Source organism: Salmo salar, chromosome 19 (assembly GCF_965601325.2).
Source record: "Salmo salar chromosome 19, fSalSal1, whole genome shotgun sequence".
NCBI lineage: Eukaryota > Metazoa > Chordata > Actinopteri > Salmoniformes > Salmonidae > Salmo > Salmo salar.
The window spans coordinates 52,723,952-52,750,639 of record NC_138309.1 but is presented as its reverse complement, the minus strand read 5'-3'; the positions used below and the strand labels follow the sequence as shown (position 1 = coordinate 52,750,639).

General features: G+C 41.4%; 2 protein-coding genes and 1 pseudogene across 4 annotated transcripts; 2 read left to right on the top strand and 1 right to left on the bottom strand.

Annotated features, from left to right (window-relative positions):
• Positions 1-1,032: 1,032 nt before the first annotated feature.
• Positions 1,033-7,956, top strand: LOC106578968 (uncharacterized). Of its 2 annotated transcripts, none has more exons than XM_014158301.3 (9): positions 1,033-1,166; positions 4,062-4,211; positions 4,489-4,617; positions 5,169-5,276; positions 5,391-5,489; positions 5,670-5,768; positions 6,165-6,263; positions 6,675-6,773; positions 7,103-7,956. In XM_014158301.3, the coding sequence occupies exons 1-9, from the start codon at positions 1,143-1,145 to the stop codon at positions 7,196-7,198; spliced, it is 903 nt and encodes a 300-aa protein (XP_014013776.1). In that variant the 5' UTR covers positions 1,033-1,142; the 3' UTR covers positions 7,199-7,956. The 2 variants fall into 2 exon arrangements, with proteins under 2 accessions (XP_014013776.1, XP_014013777.1); XM_014158302.3 differs by lacking the exon at positions 1,033-1,166 and adding an exon at positions 3,496-3,561 and having other exon boundaries at positions 7,103-7,343.
• LOC106579035 (ribonuclease P protein subunit p30-like) lies at positions 7,936-11,968 on the bottom strand (annotated as a pseudogene). The gene is made up of 11 exons (XR_014381573.1): positions 11,776-11,968; positions 11,410-11,465; positions 11,263-11,319; positions 11,074-11,138; positions 10,495-10,561; positions 10,311-10,400; positions 8,956-9,072; positions 8,830-8,859; positions 8,666-8,703; positions 8,470-8,549; positions 7,936-8,241 (listed from the first exon to the last, which is right to left on the bottom strand). The product of XR_014381573.1 is annotated as a ribonuclease P protein subunit p30-like (transcript).
• A 10-nt stretch (positions 11,969-11,978) lies between these two features.
• LOC106578967 (kinesin-like protein KIF20B) lies at positions 11,979-26,036 on the top strand. The gene is made up of 27 exons (XM_014158299.3): positions 11,979-12,071; positions 12,340-12,454; positions 12,597-12,686; positions 12,781-12,918; positions 13,021-13,159; positions 13,348-13,532; positions 13,634-13,688; positions 13,836-14,045; positions 14,137-14,320; positions 14,411-14,557; positions 15,374-15,536; positions 15,634-15,888; positions 16,561-16,700; positions 16,796-16,925; positions 17,059-17,263; positions 17,350-17,411; positions 17,517-17,636; positions 17,781-17,901; positions 18,018-19,151; positions 19,265-19,398; positions 19,517-19,678; positions 20,581-20,736; positions 21,497-21,685; positions 24,209-24,274; positions 24,386-24,521; positions 24,623-24,756; positions 25,352-26,036. The coding sequence occupies exons 1-27, from the start codon at positions 12,061-12,063 to the stop codon at positions 25,433-25,435; spliced, it is 4,665 nt and encodes a 1,554-aa protein (XP_014013774.1). The 5' UTR covers positions 11,979-12,060; the 3' UTR covers positions 25,436-26,036.
• The last annotated feature ends 652 nt before the right edge of the window (positions 26,037-26,688 follow it).

Genomic DNA, 26,688 nt, shown 5'->3' with positions numbered 1-26,688 from the left:
CACCCCTGATCCCTGTGCTGGTGGTCTTTTTATGTCTGCCATATTATTTATAGTTTTATTGTCCTATTCAACATTCCCTATCCAAAAAGTATGCCAACCATGCCAGAGATAGGATTGCCACTTCAGCTAGAGTTTAAAGAACATTAGCTCATGATAAAGTAATTTTTATTGGACAATGTCAGACTTTTCATGTCTGAAAACCTACTTCTGGACTAAAACCTTTTTCAATGGAGATTTTATATTTAAAGTGCTTTTTAGTCCATGTCGAGTAGGCTTCATCTGAGTCTGGGGAACCAGCCCTGTCATTCTAAATCCCATTACCACTATGCTGTACATTTTTAAACTGGAAGACAGAGCACAGTCTTTATTGATTTAAAAACAACCAAACCTTTAAAATAATTCATTAAATAATTAATAAAATTGCAAACTTTTTTTTTTACTAGAAACTATTTGCTGCAGTCTCCGAGCAAGAGACCTAACAAACTAACCTGCATAAATAGGTTTAATATTATTTTATTTAGCTTTCGGGTCAAGGGTTTTGTTTCTGTTCTGCTTGCTTGTTATTCCACTCATGCCGTGGCTCATGACTTACAAGACTTTTACAACTTGACAACATGAAAATATCTTGTTCACTTGTATGTTGTTCTGAAACTGTATCTCAGTCCTTATGTACGTCGATGTCCTGTCACCCGTTTATGTTGATAGCTCACTCCTGCCCAGTTTACATCTTCAACTACCATCAGATAAACATTTTGAAAGAGTGACTTTTTTTCTGTAACAAAAAAAGTATGACACTATTAAAAAAGTTAATAAAATAAACAAAAACACTAAGTGGAGATTAACGATGAGAAATGCAACAAAAAAACATCATAACTTGCCAAATGAGGATGGAGGTAAACAGGAGTGACGTATCTCACGGTTGTTCCAGCGTTAGAGGTAAGTGATGAGAGAGGGATGTGATTGGCTGGATGTAGCAGACAGGCTGTAAAGCAATGTTTTCAAGAGGACCAACCTCCCCACAGGAGTAAGATTTTGAGCTGACAGCACAAGAGATCATATCCCCCTCACCTGTCAATACAGGGCTGAACAGAGAAACTATACCAGCAGGTAGAGAGAGACCCTTGCAGGGACAACTTGAGGCCATGGATCCTGTCACTGCAGAAAATGTAAATATACTGTATTCATATAATCAAACAACTTAATAAAACAACTTTGACAATAATGATGTGCAATGTTGGTTGATGATACAATGACAAAATGTTGCTTTACAGCCTGTCAAATCAACCAGCATTGCTGTAAAGGTTCTCAACAGTAGCTGTGAGGGGTTTGGTACAAACATGGATTATAATATCTACTGTATACCAACTGTAATCAAATATGGATACTGATAATATCCATGGCACAACTTGAATGTTGATCTTTAAGTTTTTGGATGTTTTTCTTTTGCCTTTCAGTGTTTGTGGGTCTTATGTTTTTTTTTCTAGCCTGGTCAAATTGAATGGTGAACTCAGAGATCAGGCTGGTTTCACCAGGCTAGTTTTATTTTCATCAGCACGTGTTTAATTATACAACAAGTACTGCGCAAATAATTGTGAAGTTATTATTATAATAGTAATCCAATTGGTTTGTGTTTCATATTTAAAGTTTTCATTGTGATGTATGGTAGGATTAATGATCACTTGATCAGAGAGCAATTGAGGTGCAACCATGTCCACCCACTGCGCTGTAAACACACGTGCTGTTCATGGTATTACATCAACAGGATAGACTATTCAAGTTCCAATCGATGTGAATCAAACAGGCACTTAGATACAAAACAAGAACAGGTGGAGATTCTAAAATGTTCCCAATCATGGAATCTCACTTCAGTGAAAAGTGAAATAACTATTAGGCCTACTGCACAAAGTTTTAAGAAAGAAAACTGAGAGTATCTTTGGGAGCAGGTATCGCAACTATTTTTTTTAAAGGGGATGAAGTGCTGTTTGTCCTTTAGAATTAATATGATCTTTAAGAGGCATGCTAGCCCCTGGTATGGTCTTTCCAGACATCGTCAAAGTCCTAATAAAGTAGTCTCTTCTATGTCAGGGCGAAAGACAAATTTTAAATGTAGATGTAATGGTTACATCTTAATGTTCTGTGTCACTGAGACATATTCTTAGTATAATTAAGACATGCCCGAATACTGCGCCACCCACATTGCTAAAGATAACATTTATGGTGCTATTTATCAATTGGACATGGGAATAAGGTAATTGTGACAGGCTGGATTAGTCCGGTGTAACCATTAAAAATGAGCTATGTTTCACTTGTTCATTTTGAGCTCTACAGCTTAGTGTGTGCTTGTAAAAATACGACAGCTGTCAAACACGTAGCCCATCCATGTGACTCAGTAGAAAGATGTACAAATTACCTCGACTAACCTGTACCCCCGCACATTGACTCGGTACCGGTACCCCCTGTATATAGCCTCGTTATTGTTATTTTATTGTGTTACTTATATATTTTTATTACTTTAGTTTATTTAGTAAATCTTTTCTTAACTCTATTTTCTTCAATCTGCATTGTTGGTTAAGGGCTTGTAAGTAAGCATTTCACGGTAAGGTTGTATTCGTTGTATTCGGCGTATGTGAAATAAAATTTGATTTGATTTATCCCCGGCTCCATTAAAAATAGTTTCAGGGCAGGAGGCTGCTGAGGGGAGAACGGCTCATAATAATGGCCGGAACAGAGCAAATGGAATGGTATCAAACACATGGAAATCATCTATTTGATACCATTCCATCTATTCCGCTCCAGTCATTACAACAAGGCCATTGTCCCCAATTAAGGTGCCACCAACCTCCTGTGAGTTTCAGGTAGTAATAATTTTATTGACCAGTGTCAGTAATGCAATGGTACAGAAATCCAATAAGATAAAAACGACACAGAAAATGCAGTCAGTCCGTCCGTCAGTCAGTAGACCCACTGAGAAACAAACAACTACTCATATCAGTCTGTACATAATATATCACGGGGTACTAGAATACAGAACACAAGTCATTGATTTGTATAAATAGATGTTTGGATGCTGTAAGCCTACTAAGTCATCCCTTCCTGTCCTGTCTGTGTCGTAGCTGAGGGTTGTAGTTACAGTATGTTCTATGTGGTAGAGACTACTGGGCCCGGGGCCAGCTGTTGGTGGGAACTGTAAGAGGTGGGAGTGGAAGGCCATTACATGACTGGAGCCTTTGGTCACCGTGCATGACGGCATGCAGTCATAGAGTTGGTTCCGCAATTCAGGTTTCACTTCAATTCCTGGTATTGACTGACAGAGGCGATGGCAGCCAAAGGCATCCGACTCAGTCCCATGGCTTTCTCAGCTCACCCCTTCCTTCTCCCAAACGTGCCAGCCGGGCCGTGACAGGAAACCTTGCCCTGTGGCGGAGCCAGGCGAGACACCCGGGTTAGAACATGATCTCATTGCTTGCCGGCTTCAAACACATATAAGACGTTGAACTGAGGCCTGCAACACAGTTGACACTGACCATTGACTGGGGATTTGAGCTGATGGGTATTCAAAGAGTGGGTCTTTATGTCTTTTTCAAATCAAATCAAATTTTATTCGTCACATACACATATTTAGCAGATGTTATTGCGGGTGTAGCGAAATGCTTGCGTTCCCAACTCCAACAGTGGAGTGGTATGTAACAATTCCTCTGACAATTCTTCGAAAGCTATCGGCTTTCGTTCCACATGATTTTTTTTATAGTGATCCACAGAATGACCACAGTAGCAAAGAATTTAGGGTTAGAGTCTGCAATTAGGATTTCGGATGTTGGACTGTGTTCATGAAACTGAGCTGCAACCTCAACAACTCTGAGATGAATATTAACTTCTACAGTAACAGTTTGAGAACGATAATCACATGAAGACTGAAATTCTCTGTGAAAAGCCTTCTTACACCTGCTGTCAGGTGTATTCTACTCCCTCCCTCTATCACAGATGCCAATGGGCATGGGGTCACAGGACACAGGATTGTCTCAGTTGCTCACATATTCCTAATACAGTGTTTTGTATTCAAGGTTACCGCCAAAAAATGCGAGGGCAACGAGCCTGGAGAAGCGGAGTATTCAGAGGGAGAATACGAGACATCAGTTAACCAGGAGAAACAAGAAGACCTGCGATCTTACAAGGACAGCCTGGCTAACACGGATATCCCCCTGAATTTAAATGTAAGTCGAATACTATCGTAGCATCCTTAGTGCAATGCCAGCGACCTTGTTAAGAGGTTCAGCCCTAATGAGATATGTTTATGTGTTGAATTGACAGACATAAGGTAGCGGTTTGAATCTTGGTTGGGCAACCCTGTGAATTTGCTACAGTAGTTTTGGTACAAAAAGAGTAATCATAAAGATCATGGTACCAAGTATTAAATCCTCAATTGCGAAGCAGCTTTATAGGAGGGCAAGATGTATAACATCTATCTACTTGAAATGTTTGATTCTGCAGGTAGACAAATCTGGACATCTGAGGTTAGAGACAATTGATGACCTCCAGAATATTCTGCAACTGAGGAAGTCAAGAAAGAGAGCGAGAAGAGTTCAAGTTCGCAAGCCACCACCCCCACCAGAGACTGTGGTAAGACAGGCCTAGTAGCTGAGTAGGATGACTTTAACCATTTGCACATCATTACAACACTGTATATATACATAATATGACATTTGTAATGTCTTTATTCTTTTGGAACTTCTGTCAGTGTAATGTTTACTGTTCATTTTTATTGCTTATTTTACTTTTATATATTATCTACTTCACTTGCTTTGGCAATGTTAAAATATGTTTCCCATGCCAATAAAGCCCCTTGAATTGAATTGATAAAGAATCTAATTTGAGATTTAAGAATAGAGGACATTAATAAGATTTGACCCTTCATAAGAAGACTGATAAATACTAAGTAACTGCTACGTTCAGGGGTGGACAGGGACCAGAAATTGGCCCTGGCACTTCTAACACACTGGCCCATTTTTTCCTTGAGGCACCAATTATTAGTGAAATAATTATAATTTTGTGCAAAAACCCCCCCCAACAAGTTAGACAGGCCCACTGGGCTAAAAATGGACTAGCCCATCTGGCATTTCTGACAGTCCAACCCTGGCTACATTCAGCTGAATCACCACCTCTCCTTGCAGCCTTATTATGTGAATGAGGAAGATTTCTTCAAGGCCTGCGAAGAGAACAAACTGCCATTGATCGAGAGGTATCTGGAAAAATCGGGAGATATCAACGCTTGTGACAATGTGAGTGTTTAGATAACACCGACCAAGCTGAAGTTTGCCAATGCACCTCAGCTCAGCTGTGTCATCGTGTGTAGTGTGTTATAATGCAATGTCCTCCTTCCTATGCCTTTACAGTTCAGACGCACAGGCCTGCACAGAGCTTGCACACAAGGACACGTGGATGTTGTGAAGAGGCTACTGGAGGCTGGAGCTTCAATTGAGTACAAAGACAAGGTACTTTAATGGAAAAGCTAAAAATAACTGCAGGTCCACTGGAGGCAAGCTCTTGGCAATATATTGCACAGTCTTTGATCCTTTACTGTAAAATCAGTTGGTGTTGATGAGAGAAAGGAACAGAGAAAAACAAGGTGGATTTTTGTATAATGTATAATCCCATTGGTTGCCTTCATTTAGCTGGATGCTACTGCTGTCCACTCTGCCTGCCGAGGAGGAAGCATGTCTGTGTTAGAACTGCTGCTCAACCAAGACGGCAGCATCTCTGCCAGGGATAAGGTAAGACTACAGAACACAAAGCTAACATGCCACTGTGGGTCAGAACACGCACAAATATGACTAAATGCATCAGGGCCAATGTGATCTCTCATGAAAAACCTGGAACTGAGATTAGGTTCAATGTGATTTATCCTTACAGATCTTAATTTGAGCCAGTTTGTTACAGCTGGAAAATAATGTGGATTATAATTTATTTACATTTTTGTAGGGGTTGATACATTTTCCGGAAGAGAAAATTAAGTCTGAAATGTCAGTGGAAAATAGAAACTTCAGAAGCCTTTAAACCTTAAACACACTACAAGTTTGAAATTTCCTAGATTGCAGGAAAGTTATCCTGCAACAGGTTGATCAAATGAAGATCTTACATCTGTAAATGTTTCTTTGTTCATTCATTAGCTCCGCAGCACTCCCCTTCATGTTGCAGTGAGAACCGGTCACTATGAATGTGCTGAACAACTAGTCCACTGTGGAGCTGACGTCAATGCCAAAGATAGGGTGAGCTATTCTCATTCAGTGTGGGAATTAATTTGCTCCGATATATATACCTTAGAATCTAATCAGAATTATAAACTGGGTGGTTCAAGACATGAATGCTGATTGGCTGACAGCCGTGGTATATCCGACCGTATACCATGGGTATGACACAAAAATATGTGTACTGTTCTAATTACATTGGTAACCAGTTTATAATAGCAATAAGGCACCTTGGGGGTTTGTGGTATATTGCCAATATACCACAGCTAAGGGCTGTATCCAGGCACTCTGTGTTGCGCATAAGAACATCCCAAAGCTGTGGTATATCGGCAATATACCACACCTCCTCGGGCCTTATTGCTTAAGTATGAAACACCAACGTAATGGGTCTTTAACTATGGTTTTGTTTGATTCTTTTTTTTTTTTACACAGGAAGGAGATACTCCCATGCACGATGCAGTGAGACTGAACAGATTCAAAATCATCCAACTACTCCTGCTTCATGGAGCCAATCCAAAACTCAAGAATTGTGTAAGTACTTTACTAACATTGACAGTGAACTTGTAACTTCAATCTATAATGTAGTATAGAATGTGGTATTTTGTTTTAAAAATACAATTGAAAAAAAGTATCTTTGCTTTGTAAGGCTTACAGAGAATCATACTAGTGATAGCAAAAGATGACAGGATTTATCCATGAATACAGTGCCATCTTGTGGTGATGAGTAAGATTTAATCTGAGATCAGAAGAAATGCACCCAATATCAAATCACAAGAAAACATCAGTCAAAAGTTATTGCTGTAACATACCACTAACTACTATTGAGATAATAAATACATCTTTGTTTTTCTCCAACACAGGTGGGAAAGTCACCATTGGATAGCACTCTGGAGTGGCAAAGTGGGGCTAAATCGATTCTCAGCAACTTCAAGGATGCAAAAACTCCAGTCAAGTAAAGTCTTGTTCAGTTAAATTGCATTTTATACAGGTCGCAACTCACTCAGAATGAGTAGATAACAGCGAAAGATAGCCCAGTTCCTTTGTGCAGAGTAGTTGTCAAAGTGATTATTTATCTGTTGATTAAAGACATACAGCCTCCAAGGTTTCATCATAGAGGAAGAGGCGAAGGGAGAGGATTTACTCAGCCCAAAATCTGTCCGCGTGAGATAAGCCCTCTCCATTGTTAGAGCGGTCATGCGACTATCTTGTCAATAGATCATCTTTGGTTTAATTTACGCTAGGCTGACTTCAAGGACCGGAGTCAATTTTTGTGAACTAGCAGAGGTTACGGCTGGAACTTTGAGATAACTGCATTTGCTCCCAAGGATGTTTGTTTCTTTATAGGCAGCTAATTGGAAGTCTGAAATGCTCAAGGTTGACAAATGAAGTATGGGGGGAAAGAGAAAGTTCAACATTTGGAAAATGTGACTTGCCTTATGACATCAGCATGACTATAGTATACATTCACATTTTAGAAAGAAATGACTTTGAATTGATACATTCTTAATTTCTCTTTAATATAAAAAGAAAGTCACAAAGCAATACTGTTCTGCAGAAAGCAAGCATGTGGCTTCAACCTGGTTTTGTGGTAGTCAGTGAGAATACAGGATTTGAAAATGCTTGTGTGGTGTTAATACACTTCCTGAAGTAACTGCAATGTTTCCACTACATGTTTACCTGTAAATGTATTAAATAGACAGCATTGCCTTTGCTATCTGAATTTGATTCCTTTGTCTAAAAGGAACAAGCATCATCATAGTTGCTAATCCATGACAAACTATATAACCATTGACCATTAGAAAACAGTCACATTAACACAAATAAGGATATTCATAAAAGGGCATTTACATAAACACATTCTCTATTCATCCAAAAGTATTTTACTTTCTACTATGCTGTCTCAATCTTAGCCCTCTTTGATGCTGGAACATCCTCCTGTCTCTCAATGGCTGGTCTTTCTTCATAGTGTGTACAATACCCAAGGCAGTCTTTCTTGTTTCTGTAATGACAACACAGTACATTAATTAGTTTTCTTGAGCCACAAATTCTGCTTTGAGACTGATAAACCTGTAAAAAATATAGTTTAATGACAGTGTTACATGATAAATTACAAAAAGAACATTCCATAGATGGTTAAACGGGACAGTGAGTAGCCCAAGTGAAGATACCATTTGTGATTTGACACAACGTATTCAATTGATTGACCAATAAACAGCAGCCTATTCACCTCCATGTAAGTGGACAGAGCGACAATTGGTGGAGATTGCAGATTTGCCATCTCCTTCGGACAGGCCAAAAAGTAGGCCTCTGGGCTTCATTCAGGACAACAGCACTGACATAGGTTGGCCTCATCACACCTGCATAAGTCTGCACTCTATTCTACTAGCCTACATCAAGTACTGTAGAAGGTAATGTAAGGATACAAGTTGCCAATGTCGTAGGGTCCTCTCAACTCAAGGGGCTGAACAAGGAGGAGGGACACAAAACACATTTACATTAGTAAGGTTCATTTCAGGATGATGTTAACATGCTCAAGGTTCATATGATTGTCATCTAAGAGGGTAACACAATTTCATTTCTATCTTACCTTTTCTGCCCCACTCGTCACAATTACATTCTATTTGAAAGAAAACATTGCGGTTACACGCACCGTTTGAAAATGGCAGGTGGATTAACAGGTGAACAATGAACCGCGATGAGTGTATTTGTTTACCTTTCCTTTGCACATCGCCACGAGACTGATGGAATTTGCGATGGTGTATCTTCTCGTGGTGGAGTCTCGGATTGCAGGTGCGTAACTTATTTCAAAGAACACACCTCTTTCAATTGCCTGACAAGAATAAGTTACATCACTTTTACTATATATAAAAAAAAAGGTATCCACTCCAACCAAAAGAAACAAGATGTAAGCGAGTCACCAAATAAGTTGTTAATTCAAATACTGACAAATGCCTTGCAAAAGTATTCAGACCCCTTGGATACACAAAATACTCTAATGTCAAAGTGGAAGAAAAATGATATTTAGTATACAACTAAAATATAGTCGTTGCATAAATATTCAGCTCCCCTGAGTCCATACATGTTAGAAACACTTTTGGCATCGATTACAGCTGTCTTCTTGGGTCTATAAATCCATAAGAACTTTTCACACCTGGACTGCGCAATATTTGTCCATTATTCTTTTCCTAATTCTAAAAGCTCTGTCAAGATGTTGGGGATCATGGCTACACAGCCATTTTAAATGTCTTGCCATAGATTTTCAAGCAGATAAGTCAAAACTGTAACTTGGCCAGTCAGGAACATTAACTGTCTTCTTGGTAAGCAACTCCAGTGTAGATTTGGCTTTGTGTTGTAGGTAATAGTCCTGCTGAAAGGTGAATTCAACTCCCAGTCTCTGGTGTAAAGCAGACTGAACCAGGTTTTCCTCTAGGATTTTGCCTGTCCTTAACGCCACCCCGTTTCTTTTTATCCTGGAAAAACTCCAATAGTTGTCGATGTCATGCATACCCATACCATGATGCAGCCACCACCATGTTTGAAAATAAGGAGGCAGTTACTCAGTGATGTGTTGGATTTGCCCCAAACGTAAGGCCTTGCATTCAGGCCAAAAAGTGTATTCCTTTGCAATATAACCTTAGTGCCCTTCTTTATGAGGCTTTTGAAGAGCTTCCTGGTCTTTGTAGTTGAATCTGTGCTTGAAATTCAATACTTGACAGAGATATTACAGATGTATTTATGGGGGACAGAGGAAGGGTTAGTCATTCAAAAATCATGTCAACCCCTATTATTTCACAGTCCATGTAACTTAATGTGATTTGTTAAGCCACATTTTTATTCCTGAACTCATTTAAGCTTGCCTAAACAAAGGCGATGAATACTGATGCAACGACTACTGTAGTTATGATTTTTTTTTATCAAAAAAATAATTCCACTGACAGTATTGTGTGTAGATTGTTGACAAAAAAATTGTTGAAAAATACATCCATTTTAATCCTACTTTGTAAAAATAAAATGTGAAGAAAACCAAGGGGTGTGAATACTTTTGCAAGGCACTGTATACATACTTACCCCATTTACTGGAGATCTTTTGAAAAAGAAGGGTTGTTTTTCTGTCACTGCTACACAGATGATGTCAACATCGAATGTCATGCAAGCTGCCTATTGAAACAAGTAGAACACCAAAATGGACAGAAGGTCATCATCCTAACATACATTGTCAGTAGTGGATAATGATATTGAAAAATGTACTTACATGAAAACTTCTCTGTTTTAGGATTGACAGCCACTAAGTCATAGGCTTTGTACTCTGCAGTTGGTCTCTGGGAAGGGACAGATGTTATTTGAATAATCATGCAATATGAATACTGTCAGCAAATGTTTAAACTTCTACTGCACACAGTGTACAAAACCTTAGGAACACCTGCTCATTCCATGACAGACTGACCAACTGAAAGATATGATCCCTTATTGATGTCACCTGTTAAATCCACTTCAAATCAGTGTAGATGAAGGGAAGGAAACAGGTCCAAAAATTATTTTTAAGCCTTGAGACATGGATTGTGTATGTGTGCCATTCAGAGGGTGTATGGGCAAGAAAAGATTGAAGTGCCTTTGAACGGGGTATGGTAGTAGGTGTCAGACGCAGTTTCCCGTGTGTATCAAGAATGGTCCACCACCCAAATCCAGCCAATATGACAACTGTGGGAAGCATTGGAGTCAACATTGGCCAGCATCCCTGTGGAACGCTTTCGACACCTCTATGGGCAAAAGAGGTCAACTCAATATTACAAAAGGTGTTCCTAATGTTTTGTACAGTGTATATTGGACTCACAAAGTGTGATGCTCTGAGGCCACAACTGGCAGTCGGTTAAAAACCTTGATTGTTCTGGATTTACCCTGTGCAACAAAAAAAAAAGAGCAGATATATTTAGTTATTATCCCAATGCATGGAGAAATGTGATAGCTATCATCATGAAAAAGTATTACCTTATATATCAACATTACTATTACTCCACACTACCTGCACTACGGGAAATGTGTCATACAGCTCTGAGACACATTTTGGGTTGCCAATTCCCTGTAAACATAAGCAAACAAATGTTAGTAACAAAGGTGAGGACAGCTCTCTTGACTTGGTGAGTTATAAAACAGGGAACACCGAGCCTACCTGTTTCTTTTGTTGCAAATCAACCACATAATTGATGGCAACTGTGGAGTATCCAACTGAAACATGAAAACATTACAGTACTTGATTAGCAAATCAATCAAGACATCTTTCAGCTAGTTCTGGTCCATCGTACGACGACATATTGAGGGTTGCCTCAAGCGATAAACTAGCGCGTAGAAGTTAGCAAAGATGAATCTGAAGTTAGTGTAAGCTTAACAGTTTTGCAAATGAGAACAAGATAAAACATAGCTCGTTACGGTGAGCTGCTAACATAACGTTAGCCAGGCAGTCATGGTCTTCTTTATGCATAAAGGTTTGTGTTAGTTAAACAGTTATCCAAATGTGAAAAAGATCAAACATAGTTACGGTGCGCTGCTGTTGCAATAACATTCTGAAGTCGTTTTTTATCGGTTGTGTAGCTAATATTCAAATCCATAAACACCAAGCCATGTTTCCATGTGTATAATTTTAAACTCGCATGTCGACAGTGAGTTAATCGAAATGCCTTATGGGATATGTCGTTTTTTGAATTTCCGCATCCGGTTGTTGGCTGCAGCATGCTGTCTGATTGGTCCAGTTTGAAAATTAGACCGGCCAGGTTGTTTGGAACCAGATCGAGAGGACTGTCAATCAATGTTTGTGTGAATAAAAATGCATAGACCGTGAGTTATAGTATTTCAACGTTTTTAGAAGTATAGCTACAAAAGATAGATGCATAACCTTTTGACTCTCTAAGCTAACGCGTTCTGTCGTCTTTCCAGTGACGCAACGTTAGTTAGCTAGCTTAGCTAACGGCTAACCTTTAGCTAGCTTATTAAAAATGTATTTGTCACATACACATGTTTAGCAGATGTTATTGCGGGTGTAGCGAAATGCTTGTATCAAAAGAGTAAAGGACATCATAAACAATGTGAAATGTCTGTCTTTTAGAGTGATGGATACGTGTTTGGACAAGAAACCAGAGAAAGTGGGACCGATTGTGGTTGAGGATTTGAGAAAGAACTTGTTTGCTGATTTTTGTGCAATTCCATCTGCTATGCCAAAGGTTTGTTTGTTGATGTGACGAGTTAACTTGGGTCATTTTTTGTTATTAGATATGTGCTATATAGCTAGATGTAGTAATTTGTTTCATAGCTTCATCTTTTAACTAAATCCCAATAAAATGCAGTCTACTTATCTGCCTACAGGATTCTGTGTTATTTGAGAAAGAGCATCTGCGTGTCTACCTCAGGATACGTCCCTTTACCACAGAAGAGAATGAAAGTGGTGAATCTCAGGTATTTTCCCATGACACACATTCAGTCTACTAAGGAGCATTATGATTGATCCGAATGCTGTGGTACATACTCCTTTTGCTCCGTTTGAATCCAGGAATGTGTCTCCATGGAGCCACCAGACACTGTTTTACTCAGGGCACCTAGGACCTGTTTATCAAACAGACGACAAACCAGTCACTCAGACGGTGACAAACGAGTCTCTCAGACAGCCCAACGATTTCAGTTCACTCAGGTAAGGCCTTCTCTGGCTGTTTGATTAGTAGCTATTTGTAAAGATGTACTTTTTCTAAGAAATTAGTGTGGACATTTTTCTTTACCCACCCACCCTTGCCAGGTGTATGGCCCTGACACTACACAGAGGCAGATGTTTGATGGCACAGTGAAACATCTGGTAAGGGATGTTCTAGAAGGAGGGAATTCGATTGTCTTCACATATGGAGTCACCAACGCTGGGAAGACATTCACATTCCTCGGTCAGAATCTATTGAAAAATTATTATTATTATAATTATATATTTTTTTGCATGTTTCCAATGTGCACTTTGACCTCTGTTTCATACCTGATGCTCACCACAATAAAACAATTGTGTGACAGATACAGCTTCATGTTAAACACTTTTGGCATTGTGCCTTTTTAACCCTTACTCTATTTTAACTTCCAGGCCCTGAGAGTGATGGTGGAATTTTGCCAAGGTCTTTGAACGTAATCTTCAACAGCATTGAGGGCAGAGTCTACACGCGGAACGACGTCAAACCACATCGATGCAGAGACTTCACCAGGCTCACAAAGTTCCAGCAGGATGAAGAGACTACAAATAAGCTAAACCTCTTGAGACTGTCAAAGGAGGTGAGGTTTACCAGTAAAACCTCAAGCACAGTGCCCACTTTGTTTTCTCTCTGAAATGTACATGAGTCTGACTACTTTCTTTCCGTCTTTCTTTTCTTCAGAGTGGTTTTCTGAAAAGTACGATGAGCTCCACTTGCAGGTCAACGATACTGGAGGGTAAGAAACTTGTTTCAGGCTTTGAATATGTTAAGTACAGCAGCTATGTATTTTGAGAATTGTTTGATACTCAATTTGACACCAAATAAACATCTTAATTGATACACTGTTGTTATATCAATGTAAGATTTGCTGTCTGATTGACAGGTTCCTCCTTAAGCGACGTCAGTGATCAGGGGGAAGGAGACAGTTTCTGCCTGGATGTGGACTCCCACACTAAATACTCTGTGTGGGTGTCCTTCTGTGAAATCTACAATGAGAATATCCATGACCTACTGGAGCCCATTCCTAATGTCTCACATAGGAGAACTGTCCTTCGGCTGTCCCAGGACATCAAAGGCAACACCTTTGTGAAAGGTAATATCACTTTGATTGAATATGTGAGGTATTAGTCTAGATGCTATGGGATTTCAGTTCATACAGAACATACACATGGTTTCTCTTGTAGCTCTAAAGTGGGTTCAAGTAAACAATTTCGAGGAGGCGTACAAAGTCATGAAGATCGGAAAGAAGAACCAGAGTTTCTCCTGCACGAAGCTCAACAACGTCTCCAGCAGAAGCCATAGCATATTCTCCATTCAGATCTTGCGTATTGAAGATGTTGGTGTACCCAGAGTCCACACAATTAGCGAGTACGTGACCAAGTTATTCTGTTTTTTTTTCCTCCCCTGCACTTCTCCAGTTTGTCCTGTTTTTATTCATGGTTGTGTGTTATGTCTAAGGTTGTCGTTGTGTGATCTGGCTGGATCGGAGAGATGTGGAAGGACTCAGAATAAAGGAGTGCAACTAAAAGAGGCTGGCAACATCAACACCTCATTGCTGATTCTGGGCAAATGCATCAACACTCTGAGGCTCAACCAACAAGCCAAGTGGGTATTTGACCTGTAGAGATTTATGCTTTTACACACACTGACTGCGTGTTTGTTTCTAATAAACCAATATAATGCTCCTTTTATGTACCGTAAATTCCGGACTATAAGCCTCAACTTTTTTCCCAGGCTTTGAACCTCACGGCTTAAACAATGACGCGGCTAATATATGGATTTTTCCTGCTTTCCATTTTCTTTTCTCCAAAAAAACACATTCTGTGACGTGCTCAGTTTTTTGGCGGCATGAAGCTTTCATTAGACCAATGAAATTGCCGAACAGGTTAAGGTCAAACAACTTTTTTGTTTACTGTTTAGATTAAATCGAGTGCTCTCAAACTTCCCATCATTCTGATTACGGTTGTCATTTTGTCACCCTCATCAAGGCAAAGACACGGAGAAATGCATATGATGCAGCTTTCAAGTTGAAGGCGATTGATCTGGCTGTTGGAAAAGGAAATGGAGCTGCTGCACGGGAGCTTGGTCAATGAGTCGATGATAAGACGTTGGAAACAGCAGCGTGAGGAATTGACTCAGTGCAAAAAGACAATTAAAGCTTACTGCTATTTTTTTATTTTTTGTTACAAGCCGTGTTTCGTTAAAGCCTATTTATTTTTGTTACAAGCTGTGTTTCGTTAAAGCCTGTGTAAAGTTCATTTGTTTCAATTTACCGGTAGGCACCTGCGGCTTATAGACATGTGCGGCTTATTTATGTTCAAAATAAATAAAAAAGTTTAAATTTTGTGGGTGCGGCTTATACTTATATTATATGGCTTAGGTGCGCTTAATAGTCCGGAAATTACGGTACATATCTTCCAGGTTCCGACAACATGTGCCCTTCAGAGAGAGCAAGCTCACACACTACCTCCAGGGCTTTTTCTCTGGTAGAGGGAAAGCCTGCATGATCGTCAACATCAACCAATGCGCCTCCATGTACGACGAGACGCTCAACGTCCTCAAGTTCTCCGCTGTCGCCCAAAAGGTCAGTCCGTGGAGCTTTATAAGGAAGCGTAAGCTTGTGGTTGGTAATATAGGTGGGACAAAATGCTCATTTATCATATTTCTTTATGGCCTCTCAGGTGGTGGTCCTCAACATCAAACCAGTCCTTGCCATTGCCCCAAAGATATCTTCCAGAGAGGTGTCCCTCATCAACAATGCTGACTGCAAAGACCTGTGGAGTAGGAGGAAGAGCTCCATGGTGGCTTGGGAAACCACTCTGGAGGATTTGCAGGAAGATGATGATGAAGAGGAAAGTTGTGATGAGGGAATGGCAGAGGAAACCATTCTTGAGGCGAGAGAAGAGGACAAGATGGCACTTGAGGACTTCAACAATGTATGTTTTGTCCATATTCAATATTCTATTTTATTTCACCTTTATTTAACCATGTAGGCAAGTTGAGAACAAGTTCTCATTTACAATTGCGACCTGGCCAAGATAAGGCAAAGCAGTTCGACACATACAACAACACAGAGTTACACATGGAATAAACAAACATACAGTCAGTAATACAGTAGAAAAATAAGTCTATATACAATGTGAGCAAATGAGGTGAGATGAGGGAGGTAAAGGCAAAAAAGGCCATGGTGGCAAAGTAAATACAATATAGCAAGTAAAATACTGGAATGGTAGATTTGTAGTGGAAGAAAGTGCAAAGTAGAAATAGAAATAATGGGGTGCAAAGGAGCAAAATAAATAAATACAGTAGGGGAAGAGGTAGTTGTTTGGGCTAAATTATAGATGGGCTATATACAGGTGCAGTGATCTGTGAGCTGCTCTGACAGCTGGTGCTTAAAGCTAGTGAGGGAGATAAGTGTTTCCAGTTTCAGAGATTTTTGTAGTTCGTTCCAGTCATTGGCAGCAGAGAACCTTAAGAAGAGACGGCCAAAGGAGGAATTGGCATTGGGGATGACCAGAGACATATACCTGCTGGAGCGAGTGCTATATGTTGATATACTAATTAATTTTCACTGACTGTTAAATATTGATTTTGTTTTGTATTTTAAGGGCCAGCTTGCTCTGGTGGAGGAACTAAAGGAGAAGCTTCTGAAGGAGGAAGCTGAGAAATTGGCTTTGGAGTCTCACATCCGTGAAGAGGTCACCATCGAGTTCATGGAGCTATTCTCCAAAATGGAAAGTGATTACAAGTAAGTAGCCATTGCATTTCCCTCTCTTTAAAAGAGCTGTCAATCTTAGCTGTTGTCTGTAAATGCATTGACTGAACAATGTTTTTGTCTTGCAGCGAGCGTCTTGCGAAAGAGAGGGAGATCACCGAGGACAGAGTGGACAAGAGGTTGGAAATCCTGAAAAATTTAGTCGGCAAGAGTGTCAGCGAGTGTGCAAGTGTCACTGGTGACAAGGAAACAACAAAGGTAAGTCTCATTCAGATCACAGGTCATAATATCAGATTTGGCAGAAAATACAACTTCACCACTAACATCCTTACCTGTTCTTGTTTGAATAGCATGATGAGTTTAGTTCTGATATCTTTGTTTTCCATCACAGGAGGATAAGGTAGGGCTTTTGGAGGGGATCGTTGACACTATGCGAGACGACCTAGCTAGAATCAGGAGGGATGCGGAGGCTGCACAGACCTGTCTGGTGGACCTGCCTGAGTCTCCTGGCACTGTGGCCAGCCTGAGGAAGCAAGTGGACGACTTATCAGAGGAGCTCCTCAAGACGCAACAGCAACTCAACCTCAAAACCAATGGTATGTATAGTATGTCTCACTTACTGGGATTTGATCATGATAAATATTCTGTATTTAGCTCAAGTGTGTTTTCCTTCTGTTTACAGAAATGGCCAAAATGAGCATTGAAATGAAACCATTGTGCGGGCAGCTAGAGGAAGCGAAGGAGGTAAGCCTGGCTTGATATTGATGTCTGATGTCTTTCGTTGCATATGAGCACTGAATGAAAGGTTGGGTTAGACTTGATGGTTTTCCATATTTTGATTGCATGCAGAATTTGGAATCTCAGACGCAGAAGTTTGATGCCTTAATGGAAATCTGCCATGAGAAAGACAACGTGATAACCAAGCTGCAGGAAGCAATGGACCAGAATAGTGAGGCTTCAACTAGGGATGTAAGTAAATGATTTCATACTTGCACCTGCATTAATGGCATATGTGGGGTTGCTTTGTTATCAGTCCAAGTGTATGTAGTATGATCTATCACAGAACCTCTGTATATGATAATATGCATTCCCTTTCACTGTTTTTGTCAACAGAGGGCCTTGGTTGACTCCATCAAAGAGGAGATCCTGAGCTTGAAACACAATTGTAAATGTCCCAGTTCTGAGGAGGGCAGAAAACTGAAAGACCTTGATGATCAGCCTGCCCTGAAGAAAGGTAGTCCCCCCAAAAATATGAAAAGGGTTTCATCTTGTATCGGGCTAATGGTCCTTATGTTTCCATTTACTTATAGAGTTCTGTATCTGTCTGACTTTCTCCTTTACTCTCTCCAGGGAGTCTTGAGGTCGAGCGTCTCATTCTGGCAGACGAGTTGGAGAAACTCCAGGTGGAATGTCGTCAAAAAGACATGACTATTTCACAGCTAAAAGAAGAAAACGAGGCGACGGTTCAGAAGTTGGAGACGGTCAAAGGAGAGATAAAAAGAAAGAACGAAGTCGCTGAAGAGCTCAAACGTGAGAAGGTTTCATTCGAACAGACTGTCCAGAAGCTCAGCGACGATCTGGAGGAGCAGACTGATTGTTGTGAAGCTGTTATGGCCTCGCTGGAGAAAGAGAGGAAAAAGACAGCCAGGCTCTCCAAAGACAACAAAGCTCTGGTCAACGGCATCTTCCAGTCCCAGCAGACATCACAGAAAGTGGAGTCTTCGGTGAAAACTCTCCAAACAGAACTTACCGAACAGACTGGGAGGTCTGCCAAGCTTCCTGAGGAGCTAGAAGCAGCCAGAGCACTCTTGAAGGGTCTTAAAGACAAATCCAACGAAAAATACCAAACCATTGAATCCTTGACTTTGGAAACAGAACGACTCCGGAAGGATGCGGAGGAACTGAAGGTCTCTTCTGCACAGAGGAACAACTCCAAGTTCCATGACACCATAGATGCCATGAAGAGGGAGTGTGAGATCGTGGTGGAGAAGTCGGTTCAGAAGAGCCAGCGGATAGCTGACCTGGAACAGGAGCTCAACCAGGTCAGAGAGCAGCTCTCTGGACAGGAGGAACTCTGCAACCAGCTAGAGACACAGCGGTTGGAGGCCCAATTCAACCTACAGGGCTACGAATTAGAGAACGGGGCTTACAATGAAATTATGAAAAGTTACGCCGACCTCAAAAAGGTGGCAGGCCACCAGAAGGAGCAAATCGTGGACCTGCAGGTGCAGGCCTCTGGAGGCAGCTCTGAGAGGGTTGCAGAGTTGGAGAAGCAGCTGGCTGATATGGAGGCCCAGTGCAGTGCTCTGCAAGAGAGACTAGAAGAGGCTCAACGGAAACTGGAGGAGGTGGAGAGTCATGGAAAGTCCAAGGAAAAGGTGATTGAAGACATGCGTCTTGCACTGACAGCGCAGGACAGGACACAAACCGAACAAGAGCGGATTCTGGAAGCCAAGATGAAAGAGATTGAGGCTTTAAGTGAAGGTGAGTGGTCACACACTTTTGTAGAATCCCCCCCCCCTCATTGATTTAAGCGTGCATCTTCATTCAGAAACATTAAGTGGATTTGGCAGTAATGTCTCAATTTTGGATTTAAGAGCTGACAAGTTTGAAGGACGGCTGCCTACAGAAAAACACGAATGGTGCCAAGTCCTCTCATGTCCTCAACGACTGTCCCGGCCAGTGCGAGAATGTGAAGTTGGAATGTCAGCGGACCGAAGAGAGCTTGATGGTAAGATCACTACTCGACGTCCCTCTTGAAACTCCAGCCATTTACGTTTCTTTCTGAAATGTGATGGTGTACGCACACGTGGTGAGGAAAGTAACCATTCCTTTTGATATTCTCCTAGCTGTCTAATGAACAGTATGAGTCGGAGAGGTGGCTTGAAGAGAAGGCCATTCTGATGAAGGTAGCCAATGGGCCAGAGGAGGAGAAGAGCCCGTGCCTGGCCCTGGAGTTGTTGAGAGGGTGTTCAGAAGAGCTCCGCTGTAGCCAGCTGCAGACTGAAGAGGTAAATGGGATCATTCTGACTCTGAATAATAAACACATTCGAACTGCTGGTCTTGTAATGGCGTCTGGGTCAAAGGCAGTATTTACCAGAGTTTCTGAGTGCGAGGCAGTGAATGTGCAGCGGGAACTTCCTTTGATGAAATGAGAACAGAATAGGGTCACAGAAATAGCATTTTGGAGTTTCTGTGACGTAGTCCAGTATTTATTAGAACACTGGAAACGTTTTACCTCATCACTTAAATTCGAGTCGCTTTTTTGTATATTTTTTTTTTGTGTAGGTGTTATCCAATTGGTCGTTAGTGTTGTCCCATCGCTGCAACTCCCGTACGGACTCGGGAGAGGTGAAGGTCGAGTGCCGTGCGTCTTCCGAAACACAACCCAACCAAGCCGCACTGCTTCTTGACACAACGCAGGTTTAACCCGGAAGCCAACCGCACCAATGTGTCGGAGGAAACACCGTACACTTGGCGACCGTGTCAGCGTGCATTCACCCGGCCCGCCACGGGAGTCGCTAGAGTGTGATGGGACAAGGACATCCCGGCCGGCCAAACCCTCCCCTAACCCGGGCGACGCTGGACCAATTGTGCGTCGCCTCATAGGTCTCCCGGTGGCGGCCGGCTGCGACACAGCCTGGTATCGAGCCAGGATCTGTAGTGACACAGCTAGAACTGCGATGCCTTAGACCGCTGCACCACTCGGGAGGCCCTAGTCGCATGATCTTTGATCCATCTGATGTAGTGTAGAGACCTCTTCAGCAGAATATTACCAGCGTATGTCTTATCACATTCTTCCAACTAAATGATATGTAGTTGCAGGGAAAGCTGGTGTAAGTTCAGACAGGCGCATCGACAGTGTCTCACCATAAGGACTGTCGGCCTCTAATGCTAATGTTTCTGTTTTCAGGAGACCTTGCCAAAGCAGCCCTCTGAGAAAGAAGACAGCAGGGAGGAGAGTGGCTCTCTGGTCGAGGCCCTCAAATTAGAGATGCAGAAACTCCAGGAGAGGAAAGCAGACAAAGAGAGCAAGCTCAGGGAGCACGCCAACTTCCAAACACAAGAGGTCAGTATAGATCAGAGAATCATTGAGCTGCTTCCCATTCTGAGTGGTTGACTGTTTCCTTGTCATTCTTCAGCCACAACATCAGGGATAGACTCATCCAGAGCCTAAATTTAACTTTTTGGTCCACCAGCCACTTTGGCAGATATATATATATATTTTTTACCTTACCGTAAAATGCTTACTGACAAAATAAATGTAATCTGAAAGTAACACAAGATATTTACATAACAATAACGAGGCTATATACAGGGGGTACCGGTACCGAGTCAGTGTGCGGGGCTAAAGGTTAGAGGTAATTTATAAAGTGACTATGCATAGATAATAAACAGCGAGTAGCAGAAGTGTAAAAACAAAGGGAGGGGGTCAATGTAAATAGTCCAGGTGGCCATTTGATTAATTGTTCCTTTGGTCCTAGTCTCAGCGCTTCACGTGCGTAAGCACAGCCCACAGCCAGGCAGTGTTGCAGCACGAGGCAGAAAGACTTTGAAAACAGCGACTGCAGCATTTATTTTGCTATAAATGTGATCATACTTGACTTTTTATTCACAAATGCGAGTGAAGTGCTCACAATGTGGAGCCCTGACCACCCACCAATGTGGCTGGTGAAATAGACATCTTACCTGCTCATTCAAAAATCTCCCAGCATTTGGCGGGTGTTCATTTTAGCCCCTGGACTCATCCCAATTTGGGTGTAAAAAGAACATTCATATTTTAGATTTTGTGGTCTGTGTGTATAATGTTGGCCTGTCTGTCTGGGCAGGAACTGGACTTCTCGGAGGTGTCCACAGACGGCAGCCGAGAGCGTCGCTTCCCCAAACCAGATCTGGAGATCCAATTCACCACTCTGCAACCCAACAAGCTGAACATCCGGAGGCAGGGAGAGGACAAGTCTGTGACCGGCAAAATCACTCGCTCAGCCAGGAAGAGAAAGAGCAACGAGATGGAGAAGGTACAGATCAGATCAAAGTGTGTGTTTGATAACAGAGAGAAGTTCTGAAAATAAGGTCCAGTAGATCTCAAATTAATTTGACTGAAAACCATAACATTGCTTATCTCTTGAATCTCATTACACTTCCTCAAAATGTAGACATGGAAAGCCTGGGGTTGCCCTGCATTTTAGTATTTTGTTTGTGCTTGTGAGAGGATGAGAACATCTCAACAGACTGGGTATTACCCAGGAGAACCCAGCCCTTCCAGAGAGCAAGCAGCAGATGCACAACAAACACGACAGTGATCACCTTTACATGCACACAGTATTCCAGATAGTAGCTCATTTCCCAGTTAAGGTCTTATTCAGGATAAGGTGTTAACATGCACCTACTCTTACAGCATCTACTCTTCCTGGTGTCCAAACAGGTTTATAACAACAACAACTTAACCACCTACATCAGGGGTGTGGAACGTATGGCCAGATCCGGCCCGTGCGGGGGTACAATCCGGCCCGTTGGTAGTTTGAGAGAAAAAAAATAAACATCTATGTACTTTAAAATGACAACAAACCGAAACTAGGAATGATAATGGACCTGCTTTCGGGTAATCACTGAATTGAAAGCTACAACAACAAAAACAAACGTTTTGATGGATAGGAAATATAACCAATTTTCCGTGCGGCCCTCCGGACCTCGTTGAAGACCGAATGCGGGCCACCTGGGCAAAATGAGTTTGACACCCCTGGCCTACATCATAAACAAAACAACGCATCATACAATAAGTTATTACATCACTACGCTGTCACTACAAATCTGCAATATAAAATGTACAATATTACAATGTGTTTGTCTTTTTACAGTCCGCATTGTGCCATGAGGTGTTTTATCAGTGTTTTTAAGTCTGATTTTACTGCTAGCTTGAGTTACTTGATGTGGAAGAGTTCCATATAGTCTATAATTAGAAACATGCAGCTTCCCTTCTGTCATTACTTGATGATCTAGAATACAAAATAAAGCCTTGCTCACCAGAATGTCATAAATCAATAGAATGAATGCATCAACAATCTAGTTGACATCGGTAAAGTTGTCTTAAATTTATGTTTCTCTCGCAGAGCGAAAACATTTAGGTACCGGGGAGATGTTTCCGTGCAAAAATGTCCAAATTACATCGGTTTGTTGACCAGTTTTAAGGAAATGAAAAGCTGTGAAAACTATTTGGCATGTTTCTGGTAGTATTTCAGTTTGTCTTCGATGCTTAACTTTCTGGTTGAATTTTTTTTTTTTTTTATATATATATATATTTTTTTAAGTCAGATTTTATGATGGAAACATTTTTTTGGCCTACAATAAGCGTGCATTTGCATTTTCTCACGGTGAAAGAAGGAAATCATATTTCTCAAATTAACATTTGGTCTCTAATTTTATTGCAAGAAGCACTTAATTCTGCAGGAGTTAATATTATCAGAGGCATACAGTCCGTTCCACATTAGAGTTACTATTCCAACTATTACTGTTTCTATCTGAACTTCAAAGGTGGTACTATGTGATACTGAGACTGCGAAACAAAGTGAACTGGAGAAGATGTTCACATGCCACACTATCCCGTCTAAGATCAGCATTTCCCAAGCATCTTATTCGGGTTTCTCAAAACCAGGATACGAGCTTATTTGAGTTATTTTAAACAGGATATGATGTTTCTATGCGTTGACTCAAATGGAATACTTGAGAAATCCTGAATAATAATGGGATATTGGCGACATGTAAACCTGGTCAATGTCTCTCCTCTCTTGCTGCACTGAGAATCTGAGAAACGACCTAAAAGCACCCTTCTCTGTTCAGCAGGATTAAGTTATGCCAAAGAAGCAAGAGTAATGTCAACAGATAATGGGTTTATAAACAGTTGTGAGAACCTGGAAAACTACAGGCGCAATCCCTTGAGTCCCTTCACATTCCAGTCTCGTGACAGATTGGATAGTATTTCAAGGTCCTGGTTGCAATTCCTCCGTTTTATAAGTTATTTTTGAAAAAACTATAACCGCAATTCCACGGTAACTGAATGTTGCTGAGACTTTTTCACTTTTTATTTTTGTTTCCTTTATTTAACTAGGCATGTCAGTTAAGAACAAATTCTTATTTACAATGACGGCCTACACCGGCCAAACTCGGACGACGCTGTGCCAATTGTGCGCGGCCCTATGGGACTCCCAATCACGGCCGGTTGTGATACAGCCTGGATTCAAACCAGGTTGTCTGTAGTGAGGCCTCTAGCACTGAGATGCAGTGTCTTAGACCACTGCGCCACTTGGGAGCCCAAGTGTGGGTCAAATGTATGTCAAACAATGGAATTGCCCATAACACAGATTTAACCAGATCCCTTTGAAATTAAGATCTCAATTATGCTATACATTCATCAAAGGACTGCATCATTCTGACTTGATTGCCTGACGAATTGAGCCCTTCATTGTAATACAACAGTGTGTGTGTGTGTCAAGTTTTAGTGTGTGTCCTCTCACAAATTCTAAAATGGTCTCTCTGTGCCTCAGGACCCTGTGGAAAGTGAAAACAGAAAGAATATAAAGTTGAGGAGGGACAACAGAGTGAACATACAGGTAAGAAGAGATTCTAGACCAACATTTAAATATATTACAACTTTGAGCTTCGTCATAACTCATTTGAAAGCCGCTAGTAAAGGTCATCCTGTGTGTACGTCATGTCGACAGTCGCCGACCGTGCTCTGTGTAAAAGCAGACCAGAAGAAGCAACAGACCCCAGCAAGTCTGAAATGCAAAAAGGATGGAACCCTCCAGAAGATTGGAGACTTCATCCAGAGTTCCCCAAGTCTGCTCGGAAGCAAAGGTTAGCAAGACTTGGCTGTTCTCCTTCACTGATGTCAGTGTACTGCACACACATCAGACATTCAGCCAAAATGTTATTCTATTTTATAACTGTCTCCATAGCTAAGACAATTATGGGGATTGTAAGTGGAAGACCTACAGAGCGAGAGAAAGACACAGCAGTGAAACCGAAGAGGGCCAAGAGGAAACTGTACAAGACCGACATCTCCTCCCCTTTGGACATCCCGTCTCATCTGGTGAGTGACAACTGAGTGGGACTTGGCCTCCTTTCACATTCTGTTTGAAAGCCTGGGAAAGTTCTCCTCAGACGACAATAAAAGGGACTAGAATATGGTGGAGTGCAGATAGGAACTAGTGACATGTAGGCACTTAATAAATATTTCACGTAGGTGGAGCTCCAAACAGGTTGTGCCTCAAAAAAAATTCCCCACTTGCAACAAGCTAGCTAGCATAAGATACAAATAAGTAGCACTGCATAGGCTTCTAAAACTCTGCCTGACATGGTAGGAAAAGCAGACAAACTAAGGAAAAACAAGGAAATGCCTCTCCTGAGGGGAAATGTAATAGCTAATCAAATGCGAGCATTGACAGCCAGGGTTTCCAATCAAACGCAAAATACAAGTTTTCTATACTTCTAATATTCGTGTCAACAAGATAAGATTTGGAAGGATGGCCTCGCGAGACTAGGTGGGACTTGGATAGTTTGCTCTTTTAATGTGAAAATATTAAGATTAATTGGACATGGATTGTGTCAAATCTTTATCTATTTAGGTGGTATTAACAAACCACTGGTGCGGGCTAACATTGGGTTGTTTTGTTCTTATGTTGCAGATCCTTGGTCTTGATCAAGATGAGAGAGAAAGCAACCGTCTCATTATCAAGAGGCAGCTAAGGTCGAGAACAGCAAGGAAATGATTACAAACTTGGTCAAAAGTGGCTGAGTTTTTCTCTCTATCTATATCTATCTATCTATAATTATTTTTTTACCTCTTTTGGAAATCAGTGTATTGGTTTTCTAACAACCTATGTACGTATGTGAATATTGTAATTTTGTTTCTCATTTTCCATTATGTTTGAGAGAAAAAACTGAATTGTGCTTTTTAGAATAAATTATTTTTAGATTACTAATAAAGTGTACACACTACAGGGAACATGGCAAATGCCATACGTTTTTGTCAATGTACATTGGCGATGCAGCCTGTGATCAGAGAGACACATGACACATGGGACACATTGGAGGATAGAGTAGGCGTGGTTTAATCCTGCTCGACTGGGGCCAAGTGTATGTCATGGTCATGGCCACCCAGGTGTGGCTGTCATCTAAGGAGAGTGATACATTTCAACTCTCTCCCCTCGCCCCCTCTCTGTGGTGGGCCCCTGACAGGTCCCACTCACAGCCAGTCGGGTTCAGCCTCCGGTGGACAATTAATGGGACATTGGCCAGTGTTTGTGTCTGTCATTGCTGTTGTCATTGAAAACATGTTTCCAATGATTAAATGCTATTTATTCTCTGCAATACTTGGCTGTTTTTTGTCGGCTTGTCCCCTTGCGTGTTGGGTTTGATGTGCTTCTTGAAATCTTGAGCCTCCTTGGCAGTGGAAAATGTGTGTGTTGTGTTCTGGAAGGTCAAGGTGACTTTTGATGGGTGGATGAAGCTGCTGCTCAGGTTTAGCTTGCATAGTTGGGATCTCACCATGTTGTAGGTTACCCTCTGTTTTGGCACTCAGGTCTGGGTAAATGCTGATCCTCTTCCCTGCATATTTTGTAGGTCAGACCTCCAGATTCTGCTGCAAGGCAAACAATTCGTCTCTTGACTTCAAAGCTCTGGATCCATACAATCATACAGCCAGAGCCATTGCAGATTTGACCGGTGCGGTGCGCAATGTTAATCAGCGGCATGGGAACCAACTTCTCCAGCCGAACAGCTCATAGAAAAGATTGCTCATGAAGGAAGTTGAGTTGCCCGCTTCCACACCAATTTCAAGTTCTGTGACCTGCACATTGAATTTACAGGAATTATTTTAGAGTGATTCCGTTTTCTCTTTTAGGAGTTTGACTATCTTTTCCAACTTAGCTTGTGCTGTTTCCAGGTCATGGAGTCACACCTCTGTTGGATTGGCTCTCTCCTCCAGACTTTCCACTTTGGTTGAATAGGGATCAACTTTAGC

Excerpts from the sequence above, each read along its gene's own strand:
- LOC106578968 (XM_014158301.3), top strand. The coding sequence starts at position 1,143 with ATGGATCCTGTCACTGCAGAAAAT. Across the intron at positions 1,167-4,061 it reads ATCCTGTCACTGCAGAAAAT|GTTACCGCCAAAAAATGCGA; the intron begins GTAAATATACTG and ends TTTGTATTCAAG. Across the intron at positions 5,769-6,164 it reads GCATCTCTGCCAGGGATAAG|CTCCGCAGCACTCCCCTTCA; the intron begins GTAAGACTACAG and ends TTCATTCATTAG.
- LOC106578967 (XM_014158299.3), top strand. Across the intron at positions 15,889-16,560 it reads CACTTGAGGACTTCAACAAT|GGCCAGCTTGCTCTGGTGGA; the intron begins GTATGTTTTGTC and ends TTGTATTTTAAG. Across the intron at positions 17,412-17,516 it reads AGCTAGAGGAAGCGAAGGAG|AATTTGGAATCTCAGACGCA; the intron begins GTAAGCCTGGCT and ends GATTGCATGCAG.